The 22,775-nt window shown below is 40.1% G+C and overlaps 1 protein-coding gene across 16 annotated transcripts in view; it reads left to right on the top strand.

The window, feature by feature from the left end:
- Positions 1 to 22,775, top strand: part of Dock10 (dedicator of cytokinesis 10) — a 249,100-nt gene that overhangs the window by 90,875 nt on the left and 135,450 nt on the right. For 12 of the 16 annotated variants that reach the window (XM_075952022.1, XM_075952019.1, XM_075952011.1 and 9 more), the window contains exon 2: positions 11,979 to 12,098. In XM_075952022.1, the coding sequence (XP_075808137.1) occupies positions 11,979 to 12,098 (120 nt within the window). The remainder of the gene's footprint in view (positions 1 to 11,978; positions 12,099 to 22,775) is intronic. The other 4 variants (XM_075952012.1, XM_075952008.1, XM_075952015.1 and 1 more) reach the window with 1 other exon arrangement.

Genomic DNA, 22,775 nt, shown 5'->3' with positions numbered 1-22,775 from the left:
CATGCAAACACAGGATTCACTCAGTACTGGCAATTTCCATTGTGAATCCCGACACGGCATTATCAGTCTCCATTATATAGATCCTGAATCCACCTTTTCATTTTCTCTTCTCATCTTTTTTGCCCTCCCATAAATAACTTTTTGTCTTACGTCCCTGCCAGTTTCTTTCCTGAGTTTCATTCCATTTTATAGACTTCAAATGCTCTACAATGTGAAAGAAAGAAAAAGAAAGAAAGAAAGAAAGAAAGAAAGAAAGAAAGAAAGAAAGAAGGAAAGGAGGGAGGGAGGGAGGGAGGGAAGGAGGGAAGGAGGGAAGGAGGGAAGGAAGGAAGGAAGGAAGGAAGGAAGGAAGGAAGGAAGGAAGGAAGGAAGGAAAGAAAGATCACAAAATGAGCAGGAATAGTACCCAAAACTACAGCTCTGTTCTAGATTGACAACAGGAAAATAAATTCTGTTTTGGTTTCTTGTTTGTTTGGTTTTGGTTTTGTTTGTTTGTTTGTTGGCTCTTGCAAGTAGAATTTGCTGTCAGAGTGGGTCACAGTCTTTAAGTCTAAGTGAACTTCAATATCAACTCTCCCACCAACTTACTGGTTACACAAGTTTTCAGAATCCAAGGAAAATATAATCAACTGTGTTGATCTCTTCTGGAATTAATATTGGTACTCAAAGAGAGAGGGTCTTAGTGTGTATCATAGTCCCTGTCATTGACCATAATAGCAACAATAAGAAATCAGTTATTATTGCCACTTATGGTAAACTAAATGACAGTGATTATTGCTACTATTATTAAGTGTTTTGATGTAACTGTGGTTTGTTTTTCTGTAAGCAAACATGCACGAATTCATCTTAATATAAAAATCACCCCAACCATGACCTCTAAGATGAAAATAGAATAAAGCAAAGCAATCTGAGCCTGATCATGGCTTCCAGATGCTGTTACAAGCAAAGAGACCCGCCAGCACCCCCAGCACAAACAAGTGCCTCCTATGGAGAGCAAAATTACAGCCCATGACTGTCAGCACTGACAGCAAATGTGAGCATATACTTTTGTTTGTATAGCTTCAAAATCTTCATCTTCTGGCATCCTAGAAAAGTGATGGTTGGATGAGTTTGTGCTGACAGAAAATTAGAGATCAGAGCTGCCCTCCTTGTATGACCTTGGAAAGCCAAGAAGTTATTGAAACCTCTCACTCACAGGGCTTGTGATACCCAGTGCATCTTTCCACAGGATGAAATGATATTGGGATGTCTCCAGAATGCACAGCTGTTGAATTCCTACAACTCAAAGGTAGAAGTAGTTGGGTGCAAGAGGTTGTAAATTAGCATTCAAATCCGAATACACTTGGAAAGTGGTAGGCTCCTGGTATTACGGAATAAATTCTCTTTAATTGCAAGAGTTAGAAACCTACTCACAGACACAGTCCAGAGAAGGGAGATGAAAACAGGACATAGGTAGGCTTGGGGAAAAGCCAGGAAGTAAATCACAGCCACTAAGGCAGTAGGCAAGGGGAAACCCTGTTGTCTTGGTAGTGAGATACAATGGGCAGTTGTGAGGCTCAGCCCCAGAGATGTACAGATTCCAGTCTTTTGTCAACCCTGTCATGCCTTCGCTGAAGATTGGGAGCTCCAGGGGGAAAGGTTCCAAGGGCTTTGCTTCGGCTACATCCTCTTTGGCCATCAGAGAAGCTAATGACTTTAATGATCAGAGCCATCATGATTAGTCTTTAAGGAAGAGACCACAAAGAATGGGTTCTCATTTGGAGAAGTCTTGCTGAAGCTATAAAATCTAGTTGAAAGGATTGTTCACATTTGATTTGTGCTTGTGTGTAAGTCCATACATGCCACACATACACACAAAAGCTTGACCTGTGAGTAATAGTTTGTTAAGACTGTCAAAATATTAACATGGTGTCAGAGCATAAGCTGGCCGTGGCTTCTATCACAGACCTCCTATAAATTAATTTAAAGTTCCCTGCAGCTTGTTCTGAGGCATTAATTTCCCTGGTGTCAGGCAGGCTTGTAATTGGGTTGTGATGTATTTTTAATGATATTTATTATCTTTCAAGTGTTTCTAGAAAATAAATGAGACATGTAATTTAATTTGATTTAGATCTTGTTGGATATTTTCTATATCTTTATAAGCACCACCATTATATGGAGAGACATTTACTGTCATTGATTTCAATTTTAATTTCCTATGCAGAACTGTGAACGTTTTAAAATGTTCCAAAGAAATATACAGGGTTATATTTCCCTAAAAAGAAAGCAAGACCACAAAACTGAATTAAATTTGAGAGTCTCCTTTAAATAATAAATTCTTTAAGACTGGTTTGCCTTTGATTTCTAATAGAACATTAATAAATATGGAAAAATTAATCACATCAATATCATATAGTTTAATATACTTTACTAGGTTAATAGTCATTCACATTTCAGAAATGAACTAATACTTAAAGAACAGCTACTGCTTGATTTTTTTCCATAAGCTGTCTGTCTTGTTGCCAAGGAAACCATTTCGAAACTTCTTCATCTGAGTTTGTCCAGCTGTATAGTTCTTAACTTTGATTTAGCGAGTGTTTTTCCATTCTCATGAAACTCTGTGGTTCAGGACAGAAAGAAGGTTAAAGGTTCAGCATAAGATGCCTTATGGCTTACTTAATCGTTTCCTTTCTGGAAAGAAACACTGGCCTTGTTTGCTGAAGCTCAGGCTTCTGAGATGTTGTCCAATGGAACTCCCCCTGATGAAAGGCTGAATTAAATCTGTCACACGACCATGGGGTGACAGCTGTGGCCATAGATGCAGCTGTAAGGGCTCTCTCCAATCTTCCCATTTGTTTTAAGCACAAATACTGTGGATGTTGGCTTTATTCCAATCACATTAAGGTCAAAGAACCCTGGGGTTCTGTTAGCATCTAAAGAACTTTTGTTCACTTGGACCTTTGATTTCTTCTAAGAAATTTACCCCCCCTCTCTCTTCTTCTCTTTCTCCCTCTCCCGACCCTCCCCCCAGTCTAAAGTCTTATTGTGTAGCCCTGGCTGTTTCACAGAACTCACTGTGTAGACCAGACTGACCTAGAACTCACAAAAGTCCACCAGCTGGGATTTTAGGTATGAGCCACCATGCTTGGTAACTTGCTATCTCAATAACAGTGAAGTTCATTTGCTTTTATTTCATATTTTAGTTTGTGTTTTATGTGCATTGGTGTTTTGCCTGTGTGTATGTCTGTGCATCCCGTGTGTGCAGTGCCTGCCAAGGTCAGAAGAGAATATTTGCCCCTGGGACTAGAGTTACATTGTTAGCCACAAATGTGGATGCTGAATATTGAACTCAGGTCCCTTTAGTCACTGAGCCATTTCTCCAGCCAAACACTGAAATTATTTGACCACTATGTCGTTTGTACAGTGCTCTGATGGACTCAAACTAGGAAGGATTATGATTATTTTGGGATTCCTCTAAATAGCCTAGTCACTAAGAGCTGTTTACTCTGAATTCTGAATTCCCTTAGTTGCTAATAGAGCCTACTCTACTGGTCCTAAAGCACCTTTTTGAGTTTGCTTGTCTTCCTGTGTCATTCGTTATATTAGTCACATATTAGTTATATCCCCTCAAAAAGACATTTTTGTAAGTTAATGTTATAACAGTAAATGACAGGATATGAGAGTGAAGATTCAGAGATTCAGACATGAGGAATAATGTGTGTGTGTGTGTGTGTATTGAAGGGATCAAAGAAGACTGGTAAGTCCCAAGTAACATCACAGGATACATGATGTGGCACAGAAAGGTCATGAAACTTTTCAAGAATGGGGGAAAAACTCTTTTCATACTATTTCTTTGAAAAGACCAGGATTTTACAGGAATAGCTACTGTAGAACAACAGCACTAGAGTGATCTAGAAAAATTTTAAAAGCTCACTTCCCCTGATTACACTTCCAATTTAGAGCCCAGGTTTGCACGTGTGACCTACAAATACAAAGGTTTGACTGTAGACAGACACTGTTTGACTCTCCTGATTCTGCCAGCCTTTCCAGAGCAACTCCATTTGTACTTATGGAAGTCAGAGCTGTAGAATGAGATTTGAAGCATAATTTTTACATTGATTTTTCTCTGGAAATTTGCTTCTGTGAGACTAATGGGTTTAGTATAAAACCAGTTCTAAGTTTGATCATTGTCTGTCATCTGAAATATATAAAAACGAAAATATTGTCTAGGTTATTTCTCAGAGAAAACAAAATGCAGACTCTGAAGTCATGTGGATTTCTGATAGGCATGCAGTTCCTCTTCTTTTTCCTAAAGGGAAGAGAGAGGCCTGCCTTGGCTTAGGAGATACATAGGGACAGCTGTCCCCTTTCATTTGAATGTATTACTTCTTTTACTTTGATTAGAATCATTCATTTTCAATATATTTTAAGGGAAAATTAGATAACAAATATAAAATATACAGTACAGTTCTTCATAAGTGAAGAACTCAGGTTCTTGGTATAATTGCTTGGATGAGGCTTGATTTGGGTATAAGTCCTTGGGAAAGATAAAATTTCACATAAAACAAGTCTATATTTTGCTGGTACATACTGGTTCATCTACCACGCTGATCTCTATCTCCTCGATATTTTATTCATCCTGATTAACTTCAGCCAAGATTCTCATGACTTGCCCAAGTCACATAGCTGGTAGGTACAAGATTCTAAGCTTCCCACTAGGGTTTCTTGTTGGAACCTTTGCTTCAAGCGCCATTTCAGGATGGTGTATAAGTAACTTACCTAATGCATGTGGCTCCCTTGAAAGCTAAAAATAGTTCAGTTATTAAGTTGTTAATTGCGCCTCTCTGTTTTGCTGGCATGCGCTTCTAGAACCACATGCCCAATCTGTAATTATTTTCTCTGGTCTCTTTCCCCCAGTGTTTTGTGTGTCTTTTATTGTAATTACTTGAATCTGTTAGTGGTTGAGTCTCTATGTGAAGCCCCACTGTGATATTTCTGGGCTTCCTCTCTGGTGGATTTTCAAAGGGTAAACAATTTTAAAATCAAATAACTCCCCAGTGTTTAATGATGGCTTGATTCTTTTGAAAAACCAAGTTCATCCTTTTAGTGTGATGAAAGCAACACATGTTCATCCAAAAACATAAAAACAACATCCTGAATATTACAGTACCTCCCAAATGCAGTAAGCTAATGATGTTTGAATCTATGTAGATAATTGGTTTCTTTTTAGTTTTAAAATCTTGTGAAGTTATCCTATTATATATTATTTATTCTCATTCTTATTAAACAATAATAAATACGCAATTTTTATTTTATTATAAACTTGAGAAAAATTAGCCTTAATAAGCGTTCATTGTTTCATAGGCTTCATCTTTCATAATTTCTGAATCAGGCCATGCCCAGGAAGTTTTACTACGTCTTAGAAGTCTAAGTAGTTCATTTTTAATCTTGTGACGTGTGGGTCTAGAAATATCATCAAGAGTACCTTGAACTGTTCACCTTCTGAGGCAGTACTTTGTCCTTTCTTTTGTAGCAATACTTGATCATGGAACCCACCCTACTTCATATTTCAACAACAGAAACACCAATTATATGTAAAATATTGACAGCTAACTAAATCTGATAAACTACTGAAAAGTGTAGCAAATTCATGGCATGATGCACACAGTTCTTCTCTGATTTATTCCAGACCCTCTCCTTGTCTTAATGTCTTTTCTAAAGCTTTGTGCAGATTTATACTTTTATCCATTACCAATGATTCTTAAAAATTACTTCTTTTTAAAGGCTATATTTTAATGTCTTCCCTGGTTAGAAATGGTCACCGTCAACCAACCCACCTTTCTTGTCCTCCTTCAAGGTAGTTGAATACTTTTCTCCATCTTGTAAGGAAAATAATGTTACAAAGATATCCTCAAATATATCTTGGGTGTTATGTGTGCTTATTCCTCTTAGCTAAATTCTAGGTTATCCCTAGATCTGGATGACAGGATATATACTTAATTATAGAACACGTGTTTATTGAGCATGTCCTATACACATTTCAGGTGCTTTCAATCTACAAGCAGTAAAAATTGTAAGCCAGCTTTTATCTACATAGCACTCAGGAAAACAGTTTTATAGATGAGCATTATTCTAATAAGTACATCATTTCATCTTCGGAGATCACCTCTACTAAATCTTATACACATATATAAACTAAGGGATGAGGGTTTTAATTACCACGCCGATGGTCTCATTGCCCATAGGGGTGAGGCAGGCATTCTCACTGCTTTTTCTTTTCATAGAGAACCTACAACCACCAACTCTCATGGACTTTAAACTTTACTACAATAAGGCTAGATAGTCTACATTAATTTCTAGTTGGACTGTACTTCTATTCTGGAGAAAGGTTGGCAATTCAGTCACGTGATCTTTAAGGGTAATACATTTCAAATACTTATTTTCCTCATTGTCACTTTTTTCACCCAGTTGATTTTAAATTGCTCCAATAAAATCAATTTAGATTTTGTGATGCTATTTTTTTATGAGAAATTAAAGCCTCCTGTTAGGACATGGACAGTCTACTTGTTTTTCATCATTTGAACAGTCTGGACAGACTGGATTGCTACCAAGATGGCAGCTTCCCCACTCCAAGGCTTAGGCATTATGTTAGCATACCATTAGAAGTTGTGTGTAAATCTCTGGCCATCATGCCTAGCTATGCCGCCCTGGGGTTAGAACCTAGGACTTCATGCACAGTAGACAAGCACTCTACCAATTGAGCTACTATCCTACTTATTTTTCTGTTGTGACAAAAACACTACCTCAAACCAACTTTGGGAAGAAAGGGTTTATTTGGGTTACAAGTTATAATTTATTATTAAGGGAAGCTGAGTGTGTAACTCAAAGCAGGAGCTAGAAAGAGAAACCTCAAAGGAATCCTATCTGATGGCCTGCTTCTAGCCTCCTATTGAGCTATAAATCCAGACCCTTAGCCTCCAGATGACATCGTCTACAATGGGTAGGGTCCTCCTACATCATTTAACAACTGAGAAAATGTCCCACAGAGATGCTATACATGAACATTATAGAGACAATTCTGCAGTTGAGAGTTTCTTCTTTCCAAGTTGACAATCAATATTAACCAACATATGCCCTGCTTGCTTAGCCCAAATGTACACTGACTTACCACTCATTAATTAAAAAAAATTAAATAACGTTTGGTTCATACAACTTTTCCCTCTTCTCATGAAACTCCAACCCTAGACCAAGAACTACAGGTAAATGAGGAACACTGAGGTGAGAGAAACATAGTCTTTTCCACAGAAGCCTACAAATTGCTTAACCAATGGCTATCCAATACCAGGTGGGCATCTCTGAAATCTCTCTCTCTCTCTCTCTCTCTCTCTCTCTCTCTCTCTCTCTCTCTCTCTCTCTCTCTCACACACACACACACACACACACACACACACACACACACACACTCCAAAAGATAGAGAGAGATTGGAAACTATGAATTTGAAAACAAACATGGGAATACATGAGAGCTGTTGGAAAGATGAAAGGAAAAGGTGAAAATGATGTAACATTACTGTCATTTCAAACATAAATAAACTAATGACTTGATAAAAAGAAGTTGTGTGTAAGTACAGAGGAAGAAAGCTTTTGCTTTTTGTGTCAGGAACCCATTCTTCTGCTGTGAAGTTGATTTGAAAGAGAGCTGTGGATTTGGGAAAGCAGATCTAACAATCTCTTAATAGTACATAAGAAGAATAGGGCCTGTTACTGCTGTGGTGCAACTTTCCCTGTCCCATAATAACAGGTGCTGTTGGGTGCCTTTCCCAGGCATGGTGACTTTAGAATAGTTAATGAAATTCATTGCTCATTTGAGAGAAAGAATAAGAGTAAAAAGCATTATAAAAATGCAATCCAGTTCAGGGTAATCTTGGCACATACTTTATCCTGCTTGGGGTATTTCCAGAAGAAACAGGTCCATTAAATTCAGGAGGGACAGCTCGATCCTTGTTAAAGCCATAAATCGATGTTGCTCAGTTCCTAGCTCAACTGAGTGCCTCTGTAGAGATCAGGAGTGGGGAAAGAACTGATCTCACCATCCCCGAGTGTGTCTTTCTCTTTGAACAAGATGCTGAGCAGACAGGGCCCTTACTTTGGAGACAACTGAAGACAGACACTAAAAAGAAATCCACACTAGCTCAGAATTGAGTATAATAAAGGGTTATTTATTTAGGGGTAGACCCAAAGATCACAGTTGTCCCCTGGAAAGGGGAACAGCAACCAAATCCAGGAAGAGAGAGAGGGTGTGCACACTTTACAACAGCATTTATAGTATAAGAGGCCACGTCCAAGTGGGAGAGTAACTTAAAGATTACTGGCTGAAGGATTTCCTACAGCACCTCCCTCTTTTGTTTAAATAAGAGAGTTCTAAGCCTAATACAAAATTATGTACAATAAGAACAAATATCAAGTATAAAATTTAGAATTACAACCAGTATAAACAATATCAAGCAAGAAGCGTGATAAATGTTTCAATAATTATTCTATCCTAAGGAGTCTAAGTCTTGTATTATAAATAACTTGGCCAAGTCATAAGAAGAAAGTAAGTGCAACTATCTAGTCTTCAACCCCATCAAAGACCTGAGAAAGGAAATAATATTACTTGAGTAAACAGGAAGTGCACTCAGGCATCTTCCAAAATGTGCAACAAATGACAGAGACAACTGGCTACCTGGGCAATCACCCAAAGTCTCATTTGCAATGTTGGAACAACCAACTTTGGCTAAGGCCTAGAGTAACTGACAGACCATTATCAGAAGCAGGAAATTTTTCAAAACTGTCTTACCCTCTCTTGGCAAGATTTGACAGTCTTTTTTCTTGTATCCTGCTTGTCCTATCTGGATATCCTACATTTTGTCAGTGGTTGATGCATGGGCAGTTCCTTGCCCAAAGGCCAGTTTTATCAAGAAGAAAACAAGCTCCAACTGGAGTGTCTTCAGTGGTCAACATTCTCTCGGGAATAGATCAGTGCTACCTGTCTACCCTTGGGCTCTCACCACCACAGACACAGAAAGTCTCCAAGCAGGCTTTGTCAAATCTCAGCTTGTAAGGACTGTGAACCAATTAGTGTCATTTTGGGCTATGTAACAGTCTCCTGTATCCCAGACTGGCTTTGAACTCACCAACCTAGATTAGGATGATTTTGAACTCTTGTTACTTTTACTTCTATCTCCCGAATGCTAGGGCTAGAGGTGCTAAGGGTGGGATTTGTGGCCTCACACATGCTTAGCAAGGAACTACCAGCTAAACTACATCTCTTGTCCCCTCAATGAAACTTACTTGCTAAATTCATATGCAAAAAAAAACTACAAAAAAAGTGGAGTATCTTGAGTGATACTCATTATGAGATCCCTGGAAAGACAAAAGTTTACTGATGTATTTCTTCAGTCAAAGCTTAAGGAGCAGGTATTCTAGATTTGAGAGTCCCCCAAGTGAAAATAATTTCAATGAAGTATCTAAAATAGGAAAGGCCTGAGGATATCATTCATAAGTTCCCTGATGTGTCCAAGGTTGTCTTATCAAATGTTCGCCATACATACCTTCTACTGATCTATCAAGAAGAGTTTAGGTTTTGGTTTGTAATTTGTTGTATCAATAACCTTAGACTCTGGAACTCTGATGTGCCTATTGTAGTAACTTGAATAATACTAACTTTAGCTACGGTTTGCTTTTCAGTGAAAAGTCTTCCTTGAAAGATCCTTCTGGCTTCAATTTCTTCCTTATTCATGGTTATACGGGATGCAGATATGTGTATAGATATATATGAACATGTGTGCATGTGTCCAGGTGTATATTAACATGTGTGTATGTGTGCAGGTGTATATGAACATGTGTTCATGTGTGCAGGTGTATAGGAACTTGTATGTGTTTACATGTGTACAGGTGTGTATGAACATGTGTGCATGTACATATATGTAGGTGTATATGAACATGTGTGCCTGTGCAGGTGAAAGACAAAGTACAACCTCCGATGTGCTCCTCAGAAATACTAAGAGAGCAGAATAGTTGTTTTATGCTTTGAAGATCCAAAAGCTAGTTTTTCACATAAATCTTTGGTTGTGGCAGGACCAGGGATAATATAAAATAACTGAGAACTGGGGCTGCCCTGCTTAAAGACATTCAGTCATTTTTAAAATGGACCTCAGGCGATGGCTTAGTGGGCAAAGTCTTGCTGCTCAAGCCGGGGAGCTGAGTTAAATTCCTAGCACCCACACCACGTGTTTTTAACTTCAGCCCTGAGGAGACAGAAGCAGGAGGATCCTGGGAGCTCACTAGCCATCCAGTCTAACCAAGAGAGCAACCTTTAGGCTCACTGAACAATTTTGTCTCAGAAACTAAGGTTGATGGTGACAATGAAGTCAACCTCCAGCATCCACTGCATGTGTACAACCATGTTCATCCTCACACATGAAAGCACACATATGCATACACTGCACAATCCTCAATTTCTATTCCTTGGAATTAGTTTTTGCCTAGGAAATGAGAAATTTTGAACCAGGAATAAGTGGGAATGGAAAAGCATCAAAAAGCAGCAGACCAAGGAAGACTTTCCAAACTTCCACAGAGCCTCTGTAAATTCTACCCCAACTGTGTGGTGTTTTACACCAATGTCAGAGAAAAGACTGTGTTGGACAACTCAACTCCTTTTCTTCAAATGTCCTAGTGAGCATCCAGCTTCCTTAATGGACCCTTCCAAAGAGATCAGTCACCTTGCCAGTTTATTTAAGCCATTGAGGGTTTTGTTTGTATGTTTGCTTTCCTTTTAAACCAGAAAATGGATGGATATCTTTGCTTTTGGGCCACAATGTTCACATTTTGCTGTTTGTAATCTTTGAAAAATCATCAAAACAAATATTGTCTGCTCTTTTAAGAAGCCCATTGGCAGTTTTTGAAATATAGATGAAAATGTGGGGGACCATGCTTTACTGAGGTGGGTCATCTAGGGGAGGCCAGGAGGTGAGATAGAACAGTCGATGCTAACATTAATATTCACAGGATCTCTTTAGCATCTGGGTTTCATGGTGACCCTTCATGTTTTTAAGGATCCAACCCCCCAAATGCACCAAGTACAGTCCGGTCTTTTCATTTCTTTTACATGAACACTTCATCAAAGGCTTAGGGGACTAATCCTTGTGTCTTGGGGTTTCTGTTTTTATACTGCTGTTTTCTTTCCTTTGTGGGAGCCCCATTTTTCTCAATTTGTGATCCATGTGTGGTATGGAACAAGCTCATCAATCTGTGATGACACACTGCTTCTCCCTCTAGCATTTATTATTCTTCTTATTTTGCACTGGGGAGGCTTCTCAGAGGGTTGCAGCTTCTCTTGGGTCCAGGATTTTAATACCATGTGATTATCTGCACTTTCTTTCGGCCTCACCCGTCTTCAATAGAGTTCAGTTGTTCTCGTCTACTAGAAACCGACCCAGCTTTTCTCTGTAGAGGCAAAGAAGCCCAGAGCCAAGCAATTAATCCTGACACGAGGTCCGTGCTTCATTGACAAGGAAGACAGCCTGCAATAGTTTGCTTCCTACCAGCATGCCAACATTTGCAAACTGACCTAAGTAGGACCCACAAAGTCTCTGATTCAGCAGAAGCAGGCATGACCCTTGTCATAACACTGTACTGAGTAAGCAGCCCTTTTCCAATGTAGGAAAGATCAAGTCTACATGAACATCTATTGCACCCCCGCGGGTACAAGCAGCCTGAACTACTCAGAGCGCTGTCAGGTTTTTTAGGGTCCCCTCAGTTCATTAAAGATCTGGAAATAATCAGTATGTGATTATGTGGCTTTGTCCCAAGTTCCTAGAGTCTGCGTGCGACCGAATTGGAAGGACTGTGTGATGTCAGCGCCTCAGTGACAGCTAAAAAATGAAACCAAAGCAGTCACAGAGGAGACGCGAGGTTAACTCGATTTTTTGTTTTGTTTTCCTTTGTTTTTCCCACAGCAGGAAAAACCCAGACTGCTGGAGCCCTTGGATTATGAAACTGTCATTGAAGAACTTGAAAAGACCTATCGGAATGATCCTCTTCAAGATCTCCTGTTCTTCCCCAACGATGACTTCTCAGTAAGTCCCCTTGAGGTCTTTAAAAATAGCAGGGCTCTTTCCACATAGATTCAGAAAGCAAAGCCTTCTGGAAATTTTTTGGGGGGTTGTTCTGTTTTTGTTTTTGTTTTTTGTGGGTTTCTTGGAGGGTTTTTTGTTTCTTTGTTTTTCTCTTTGGGGCCTGCTACCCAGCACCCAAATAAATACATGGAAACTTGTTTCTCCTTGTGGATGCCCAGCCTTAGCTTGGCTTGTTTCTAGACAGTTTTTCTAACTTAAATTATCCTGTTTCTCTTCTTCTACATTTTGCCTGTGGGCTTTTTAACTTTCTGTATTCTATATATCTTCTTTCCTTCTTACTCCATGGCTGGCCGACTGGGTGGCTGGCCCTTGGTGTCCTCTTCTCCTTTTCTCACTCCTCTTTTTTTTTTTTGGAGTCTAGATTTCTCCTCCTATTTATTCTCTCTGCCTGGTAGCCCCGCCTATTTCTCTCTCGTGCCCAGCTATTGGCCTTTCAGCTTTTCATTACACCAATCAGGTGTTCTAGGCCGACAAAGTAACACAGCTTCGCAGGGCTAAACAAATGCAACATAAAAGAATGCAACACATCTTTCAGCATTAAGCAAATACTCCACAGCATAAACGAATGTAACACATCTTAAACTAATATACCACATTGCTATGACCACATTGCTTTACATTACATCAGCAGAAGGCTGTTTCCAGCCATAGAGTAGGCCCGGGGCTTCCCTAGCTCAGAGGAGTGGAAGTGAGGCTTAACAGGGGACACAAAGACCCAAAACAGTACATGGTGCTACCTGGGTCCCCTCGGTGTTCTTGTTCCCTCTAATGCCCCAACCTCTTGCTGCTGCCTTCCTTTGACTTAACCTACTTCTTCCCTCAGATTATTTCTAACCAGAAGCTTCTGAGAAACAAAAATCAATCAGGAGGAAAGGGAGAAGTCTATTGGTACAAGAGATCGTATTTTATATTTATTTATTTGCTTATTTATTATTCTCTCATATATTAAATCCCAACTGCTTTAAAACAACCATGAGCTTTTGTTGGCCTTTGTTAAGGAGATGGTGAGGCTTGCGGTCAAAGTAAGAGCATCTTTATGAAATGATCTATGTGAGGTATGTTCCCTTTAGGACAGTGTACACGCAAGATGCTCTTGAGGTTAGTAAAGAGAATGAGCGAAAAGGAGGGAGATAGCCCACCCAATTAGTAAAGAGCTTGCCACATAAGCATGCAGACCTGAATCCATTCCCCCAGAACCTACGTTAAAAAGTCTACTACAATGGCATACCCGTGTAATCCCAGTGTTGGGGAGGTAGAAGCAGGAAGATTGTAGCAGCTGGCTGGCCAGGCTAGCATCAGCTCCAGGTCAGTGAGATAGACCGAAAGAGAAGGAAAGGAAGTTAATATTGAGGTTAAAAAAAAAGGATAAAGTTGTGGATGATGAACACTAGTGTGCCCCAAGTATTAGATTGTTACCTGTATCGTCTGGAGCATTGACACACTGTTCGTGAACAGCTCTGCAAACAGAAGCTGCCGAGGGCATTTAGTAACCTTTGCCATTTTCCTCCTCAAACAAAGGTAGTCTCAGATATCTCAGACTTAAACACTGGAGATGAAAACCAGCTGGAGGATATCCCTGTAGAGCATGTTATGCCCCTGGATTTCTTTCTCAGGCAGTTTCTACATTTCACTAATACAGCTTCAGTATCCTCTCCCACCTTTGGGGACAGATCTGGCTTCTGGCTTCTGGCTTCAAAGGGTTTTGTTTTGTTTTTTTCTTCCTTCATGGATTTAGGAAAAAGAAGTTACATGGCAGCTCTTAGGTCTATGGATGTAGCTAAGTTGAAGGAAGACTTGCCTGGAACGCATGGGGAGGGGATCTGTGTGTGGTGGGATACAAAATTTCTAGAAGAGACAGAGTGAAGACTTCTCTGTTCCAAGCATGGGTTGGGTAACAGAGGAAGAAAGGAGACAGATAGAGGCATAAGAAAAATAATTCTTTCACTCTCTTTTTTGGTGTTTTAAAATGGCTCCTGCTTACTGTTGGCACACTTGAAGAGAGATTTATCTCTGTAGATCTCATTTCTGTGGTTGGGCTAGGCACTGAGACTTGAACTGCAACTTGAACTTGAACTACCTTCTTCTTTTTTTTCAATTCCATATCCTTATTTTGATTCTTCAGCCTGGAGATAAACCTACCCAAAAGGCTTTCTGTCAGACAGCACCAAAATTCATGACCTTTGGAGAATCTTCTCTTCCAGCTCTGTCATTTAGAAATATGTCAAGTGCCCCTTCAAGTTTCCTTCCACCTCAGAAAGAGAACAGGGAAGCACGGCTGAACCTCACGTCCGCTCTAATTTAGACTCTATTTTTGTCATCAGTGCAGCCTCATTTAAACATTGTCGCTGACTTTTTTTTTAACCTTTGCCATCCTTAGTAGTATAAACACAGCCTACAATAGCATATTGCTCTATTTTCCCAATGTGATCATTCCAATCGGCTCACAGGACTATTTTATTATGTGCCTTTTTGAACTCCCCGTGTGGTTCCTTGTTGCCTCCATAATGAAGTTATAGGGCCAACTAGATAGCTTGGTGAGTTAGGGGTTTGCTGTCAAGCCAAAAGACTGGAGTTTGATTCCCAGAATGCAGTGTAAGGAGAGAATATACACTCCCACAAGGAGTCTACTAATCTCCAACCACAGCTGGGAGAAAAGCACCCAGTTAGTACACTCAGGAGAGATGCGCTGGTCTCCAATCTTTATATCAGAAAATGGCTGAATTTTTACTTATATTGATGGCGGGGAGTAGATCAGCATAAAATTGCCAGGAATTTTAGTAAAATTCTGACATTTTTCTATTTCCTGCCCTTTCTCATTCTTGCCCTATGCATTTTGGCTTGGAAATCTAGATCCCACGGGTAATATGCTGCCTATTTTTGTGTGTCCCATGAGGTAAGAATTGTTGATTTAAATAGTTGAAGGCAAAAACAATCTAGTTGGTAGCGAAAGAATCTGAAATGCACGTTCTGGTATTCATAAACCAGTTTTTAATCGAGCACTTGTATTGGTTCATTCGATGGCTTTCACCATAAAAAGGTGGGGCTCTAAGTGGTTGCAGAAGTTTGAGTTTGGACATACAACACTGTTCTAGCTTCATTTCTGCTGTTGTTATAAGATATCCTGGCCGAAGATGACCTAGGGGAGGAAAGGATTGTTTGTCTTATGCTTCCATCACAGTGGGGACATCGAGGTGAGAGCTTAGAGCATGGCCTCTACAGCCGGGAGCTGAGAATAAATGCATTGACCCTCACTTGCTGCTTGTGTTTACACCCAGCTAGTTTTCCTCGCTCTTGTACAGTTTAGGGTCAAGTTCATGAAATGGTGCTGCCTGCAATAGACTGAGTCTTTCTATATTGGTTAATAACAATCAAGACAGATCCCCGTAGACATCCCATGGCCACCTTGATCTAGGTCATTCCCATTAATAATCTTCTCATAGGAGTCTAGGCTGTGTCACATTGACAGTTAAAACTAACCAGCACACACACTAAAAACCTTATCCTCTGACGCTGCACACATGCACACACACATGCATGCATTACCATGATAAAATGCATTTGTTCTAGACAGGTCATTTAAAAAAAAATTATTGACCTAAACATTTTTCTCCACTCTCCTCCCTTCCTCTCCCCTCCCATCCTACCCCCTCCTATGATCCCCATGCTCCCAGTTTACTCAGAAGATCTTGTCTTTTTCTACTTTCCATGTAGATTAGATCCATGTATATCTCTCTTAGTGTCCTCATTGTTGTCTAGGTTCTCTGGGGTTGTGAATTGTAGGCTGGTTTTTTTCTTTACTTTATGTCTAAAAGCCACTTAGCAATGAGTACATATTAAATTTGTATTTCTAGGTCTGGGTTACCTCACTCAAAATGATGTTTTCTAGCTCCATCCATTTGCCTGCAAATTTCAAAATGTTGTTTTTTCTTATGTGTAGTACTCCATTGTGTAAATGTACCACATTTTCCTTATCCATTCTTTGGTTGAGGGGCATCTAGGTTGTTTCCAGGTTCTGGCAGACAAACAATGCTGCTATGAACATAGTTGAGCACATGTCCTTGTAATATGATTGAACATTTTTTGGGTATATACACAAAAGTGATATTGCTAGGTCTTGAGGAAGGTTGTTTCCTAATTTTCTGAGAAATAGCCATATTGATTTCCAAAGAGGCTGTACCAGTTTATACTCTTACCAGCAATGGAGGAGTGTTCCCTTTAGCCCACAACCTCTCCAGCATAAGCTGCCATCAATGTTTTTGATCTTGGCAAAGATCAAAAAGGTGTAAGATAAAATCTCAGAGTTGTTTTGATTTGCGTTTCTCTGATGGCTAAGGATGTTGAGCATTTCCTTAAGCATTTTTCGGTCATTATAGATTCATCTGTTGAGAGTTTTCTGTTTAGGTCTGTACCCCATTTTTATTGTATTATTTGTTCTTTTGATGACCAATTTCCTGCGTTCTTTATTTGTTTTGGAGATCAGTTCTCTGTTCAATGTAGGCTGCCATTTTGTCTTGTTGACCATGTCCTTTGCTTTACAGAAGCTTCTCAGTTTTAGAAGGTCCCCGTTTCTTAATTGTTTCTCTCAGCTCTTTCATGTTCTCTATGGACAATATATACACTTCTCTAAATCTCCTGCCATCATTGGCCCCATTCACAGTCTACAGCTCTCAGGTGTGTCGCTCACCATCCAAAAGCTGCCATGCTCCTAGAAAACGTATCATTTCCTGGACTCTGTTGGAACCTTGGGAGTCTCTGTGGTTTGCCTGGACAGTTTTCCCACATCCAAGCAGAAGTGGCAATAAAGAGATCAGACTAATTCCAAAGGGTGGAGTACGGTGGCTCTTAAAATTCCCACCTGTCCTTTCGAACATTAAGAATCAGCTGTTTGGGTGAGAGGACGCAGTTCATTTCTCTGTTTCTGTGGTTCTAAGCACCCGTGCTTCCTACAGACCTGATTCATTGTTTGCTTTGTTTTATCAATATTTATTTAGCACCCACTGGGTGCTACATATAGAACAATACTTCCCAGAGACGTGAGACTGACAAGGAAAGCAAGATTCTTGGGTTTTACCGACTCGTGCCCTAATATAGAGAGAGTAAGGCTGATGAAATAGCTTGTGGTTGAATACCAAGAAACAAGCAACTGTGTCTGGCATTTGATACCTCCAGAAGAAAATGTGTGTTTCTCCGTACAGCATTCTCGCATTGCAAGCAGGAACTTTTTGCCTCTTTACCCTGATGGCATGAGATGTCATCATTATTTTTTTGCCTAAGCCCCCAGAATGGCCTTTTTAGGGTTTTTTTTTTTTTCTGCTTTCTCCATAGACATACTTTGATCCATTCACATTCAGTATTCACTGGACGCTTTCAGAGTCACAAACCAGACAGTATATATAATGCCTCCCTCCATCCAACCCCACTCTTCTTTATTACCCTGTCCCCTGGCTCCTGGGGATCTCCTAGCTCTTGTCTCCTAGTGTTGCTACGTGGCGCACCTGATATTTATTCTGTCCTCACACTTAGCAAAAACTTTGGCTCTGTAGGACCTGTGCCCCTGGCTCCTGTGACTTAGTTATAAATGTGATGTCTTTAAAGAAGAGTCTTTGGGGTCCAGCCTACTCTCCTCCTGTACCGGATTTACTCCATCACAATGGCCCATGCCTTCACTTTAGAGCCCTGCTTACAACCTGAAACTACCTTCACTGTTGTATTTTTTGCTTACTTCCTTTCTTGCTTGCTTGCTTTTTCCTTTGTGGTTTTGGGACGCAAACCCTGGCCTATGTACATGCAAGGCTGATATTCTACTACCGAGCTGGACCCTCACCTTCCAACTTGCTTTTTGTTCACCTTTCTGACACTCGTCTCTCACCAAATTATTATTCCAGCAGGTCAAAGGCATTTTCTTACCTCCTCATTGTAAGATACACAGCAACTAAGGTAGCACTTGACACACAGCCAGCCTGGCAATGAATTTAGGGACTGGAAAGATGGCTCCGTGGTTAAGGTGTGATCACATAAGCATGAGGACCTGAGTTCAGATCCTGGCAAACCAAGTAAATTTCAGGCAGGCAAGGTGACCTGCTAGTAATTCCAGCCTTAGTGCCCTGAGACAAGGTTAGCTATATTGCCGAACTCTGGGTTTGGATACAATACCATGTCTCAATAAAGTGCTTCAAAAAATAGAAAAAGAAAATATAAATAATAAAAATAAATTTTGTGACTTTTCTCTCAGAAGCCCCTGGGCTGTTATTTTAGGAAATAGCTTTGATTCTTTGAAACCCTTAGGAATCAAAGGCCATTCTCACACAAAACTACTGAGTTAAAAAAAAGAATAGAGTCATTGCCTCTGCTTGATGATGAGAAAATGAAGGTTAATAGGAAATTCTCCTCTTGGACACACATCAACATATTGCTTTAAGTAAAAGCACTGAGAAATTGGATGCTCTCTAGAGGCTCCCTCTGTCTAGTACAGCACCTGGCACACAGCTGACATCAGCAAAGGTAGCCTCCTCCTTCAGACACTTTAATGTACAAATTAGATGATTTCTGTCATTAGGTAAGAAAAAAATGGTTCATATCCATGTATCAAATACCCAACATACTCTATGGCTCATGGGTATTCCAAAGAGTCTGTCAAATAGTGAGTTAAAGTGTTCTTCCAGAGACATTTTCCTCTGTCTCTTGGCACAGCAGGCAGAAAGTACTCTCCTGCTGTGTGCAATCAAGACCACACAACAAAAGTTTTTCTTTTTTCTTTCTCTTTGGTTTTTAGAGTTTTAAAGTTTCTCTGTGTGACAATTCTAGCTATTTTGGAACTAGCTCTTCTAGACCAGGCTTGTTTCAAACTCGGAAGGCCTCTGCCTCCCAAGTGCTGGGAATAAAGGCATGCTCCACCACCGCCCAGCTCAGCATAAGCTTTTATTACTACTTCCATCATTATCTTGTAGTATGAAAAACGAGTGTACATGTACATATTAACCCATGTATTCAAAAACATAGACAGCTTCCTTGTTAAATTCGCTACTGTTGATTTTATCTTTATGTTTTGAAGTTGGCAATAACAGAGACAGACCAAAAATAACCTTGGTCACCAATGTGTGACTTAATGAAGTAGTTAAGGGAGAGGAAGCAAAAGAACAGTTTTAAGGACACAATGAATCATGTTCAATGACTCAGACTAAATAGAAACTAAGGCCAAATCACAGTGACATAAATGACTTTCTTGCTGGGTGAACAGTGCAGAAAGACTGAGATAGAATCACTGAAACAGTGAAGTTGAGATGTCTGAGAACAGGAACCCTGGTCAGTCTGCATTGCTTTCCAATGCAGCGTCCACTTAGCCAAAGCTCCTCTATTGAAGACCAACTTTGAGAACTGCCTTTAGTAAGCTAAGCATACATATCAAGAATACCAAGATGAGCAGGAGACGATGTTTACGCTCGAATCATAGAACTTTCTGCTGTGAGAAGGGCCACTTCCCAAAGCATACTTCTCTGCTCTCTGTTCAGTGGATGAAGTAGCCGGCCAAAGAAGTTATACCATCTCCTCAAAGCTCACGTTCTTAGTGATGGCTCAGAGTTTGTGTTCAAGGGCACTCAGGTTGATCCTGCAGTTGCCATCGGCTGGCTGACAAAACTGAGTGACACATTCCATCATGTCTCAAGGGCTTACATTTTTCATAGTTTATTTTTAGCTGTTGAAAGCAACTGGTACTTGGGGACTTCCACGCTTTACCACAGGGGCCGTTCTATGAGAGGAAGTTTAAAGACTTGCTACGGTTAAAGTTACAAAGAAGAAAAGTCATGAGATTTCTTTTTATCTAAAATATAGCTTAATATTTCATAGGAATCTTAACTCTTTTTAATCTGTGGCTTACGAGCATGGGAAAAAAGCTTTAAATGGCTCATAATGTTTGTGCAAGGGCGCTGCTGTTGTGATTTGAAAGCTAAGTCATAGCTTGTGTTCAATTAGATCATTTCTCAGTTATAGCATCCCTCTCATAGAGAGGCCCTTGGCCAAGGATGTAAGCCACTGAAGACAAAATTCGAACAGAAGCCTTTGAATTTCACTCTTTGTCTCCTTCAAAACAATACTTTATGCATCAGAATCTTCCTTAAAAATGAGGTATCCAATCAGGAGTAAACAACTCAGTTCTCACTGTGAATGGTGCCATCAGAAAGTCAGTGTGGCCTTACCTAACCATAAACAGTGAGACTATCTTATTTCCAGGAAAAGGCATAGAACTGGACGTGACAGTAAGTCTCACAAAGACAAGTATTGTGTGTTTTCTCTCTTACGAAGTCGAGAGAGGAAAGATGTGAAATAAAAAGGGAGCTGCTAGGTATTTGGAAGGGAAAAACAGAATAAGAAAGGGTCATAGAGATGGTGAATGTGATCAAAGTGTATCACATATATAAATGGAATTGTTTTAATAAAACTTCTTTGAATAATTAATACAAATTAATTAAAAATAATAAATGAAAATTTAAAAATGTGGGTAGCAAGGAATTCTAGTCTTTATTTTAAAAAGAGTATACAGTGGCCCCTCTCTGTTTCATTGTACCCAGAATGTATGTTCACATGATGTTTTAGACATAAATGTTCACAGAGGCCTAGCCCCCAAATGGAAGCAAGCAAACTGCCTACCAACTAATAACTGAGAGTAATTTGGCATATTTGACAATAATCGTGAAGGACATATGGGTACATGCTACAGTATGGGTGAACCTTCAATATACCATGCTAAGCCCATCAGAAAGGGCAACGTGTCCCCTGGGGAAATGAAGTAACATAAGCCCTTCCCCAAGGACAAACTAAAGCGCCATGCCACACATGTTTTCCCGTGAGACCAATGATTTTATCAGGCTTGATTACAGACCATGAATAAGACGTTTTGATGAAAGCATAGGTGACCACAGAGCAGCCGCACTGGGAAGTCTCCATGTAAGCTTATCCATGGCCATATAAATGGAGCCCCCTCTCACCATCTCCCCCACCTCCATACTCTAGCATGTCTCCAAATCCTCTAAACCACATACAATTAGGACTTAATTACACACAAATAACTGGAAGGAGTGGCTGAACACCTGGGTCAGGGTTCAATGACCCTTCCCACGTCATCGTCTTATGAGAGAAGGTGCAATCCTCATTGACTCACTCGGGTAGGCATGGCTGATCTGATGTAGAGAGGAATCTTTGGCTCAGAGGATAGGGTGCTAGGTCAGTCGCATATAAATGATTCTATTTAAATGGAAAGTGTCGGCATAGAAAGCAGATGTCGCCAGGTACCAAGGAGAAGAGAGTATGTGCAGACTGCTAAGAGATAAAGGGTTTCCTGAGGTGTGATGAAGACATACGGAATGTAAATAGGGATTATGGTTTCACAGCTCTGAGTATGCTCAGAATCGACAGAAATTTACCCTTTAAAATGACATGTTCTATGGCATATTAATTATAACTCTCAATAGTGCCCTCTTTCTTTTCTTTAAAGAAGGTTGTTCTAGGTTATGAGGTCAGAAGAGGTATACATAGTCAAAGATAGAATACCAAAGAATCATTAAAACACATCTACATTCAAGTTCTTTAAGAGTAACAAATCAAAGATACCAAAGGAGCTATATAGGGCGTAAGAAAATTAACAGCATTTTATTTGTTTTTATTTTGTACATAATGGCATTTCCCCTGCATGTATGCCTTCCACCACCTTCATGCAGTGTAAACTACTGTGAGCTGTCATGTGGACGCTTGGAACAGAACCTGGGTCCTTCTGAAGAGCAGCTAGTGCTTAAGTAGCTTAACCACTGAGTCATCTCTGGATTACCTGACTACGTTAATTTTTATAGTTTATTCCCAAAGCAGGTTTTATGAAATCAGCTGTGTTACTTACTGATCCCATTGCTCCAACAAAACACCCGACAAAGCAACTTAAGGAAGGAAATGTGTTTTGGCTCATAGTGGGAGGTCCTGGTAATGTAAGCTTGAGGCGACAGGTCACATAGCATCCAGAGTCAGGAAGCAGACAGAGATGAATGCTAATATTTGGCTTCTTTCGCCTTTCTATTCAGTTCAGAAGCCCCAGCTCATCAGAAAGGTAGAAAGGTATCACCTCTCTCTCTCTCTCTCTCTCTCTCTCTCTCTCTCTCTCTCTCTCTCTCTCTGTGTGTGTGTGTGTGTGTGTGTGTGTGTGTGTGTGTGTGTGTGTGGTTTTTCAAGGCAAGGTTTCTCTGCGTAGCCTTGGCTGTCCTGAAACTCTCTATGTAGGCAGGCTGCTTCGTACTTAGAGATCCAGCTGCCTGTGCCTCCCAAGTGCTAGGATTAAAAGTGTGTGCCATCACCTCCGAGCAGATGTCACCCATATTTAAAGTGGTCTTCTGTCCTCATTTAAAGCAGTCTAGATAATCTGTCACAGGTGAGGCTAGCCCAGAAGCTAACTTTATCTAGAAAACCCTCACAGATATGCCCAGAAACTTGTAAATCCTGTGACGTTGACAGTCCACATTAAACACCATACCTGCTTAAATGTGATAGAACACTCTTTTAAGATGACCAAATGAATCAAGACCAGAGCTTTGGGATTTAAAATATTACGTGTATTGGCTCCCAGTATGACACAGACAG

The sequence above is a fragment of the Microtus pennsylvanicus genome, chromosome 17, assembly GCF_037038515.1.
Source record: "Microtus pennsylvanicus isolate mMicPen1 chromosome 17, mMicPen1.hap1, whole genome shotgun sequence".
Taxonomy (NCBI): Eukaryota; Metazoa; Chordata; class Mammalia; order Rodentia; family Cricetidae; genus Microtus; species Microtus pennsylvanicus.
The sequence above is the reverse complement of the archived record's forward strand: the minus strand, read 5'-3'. Positions and strand labels throughout refer to the sequence as shown.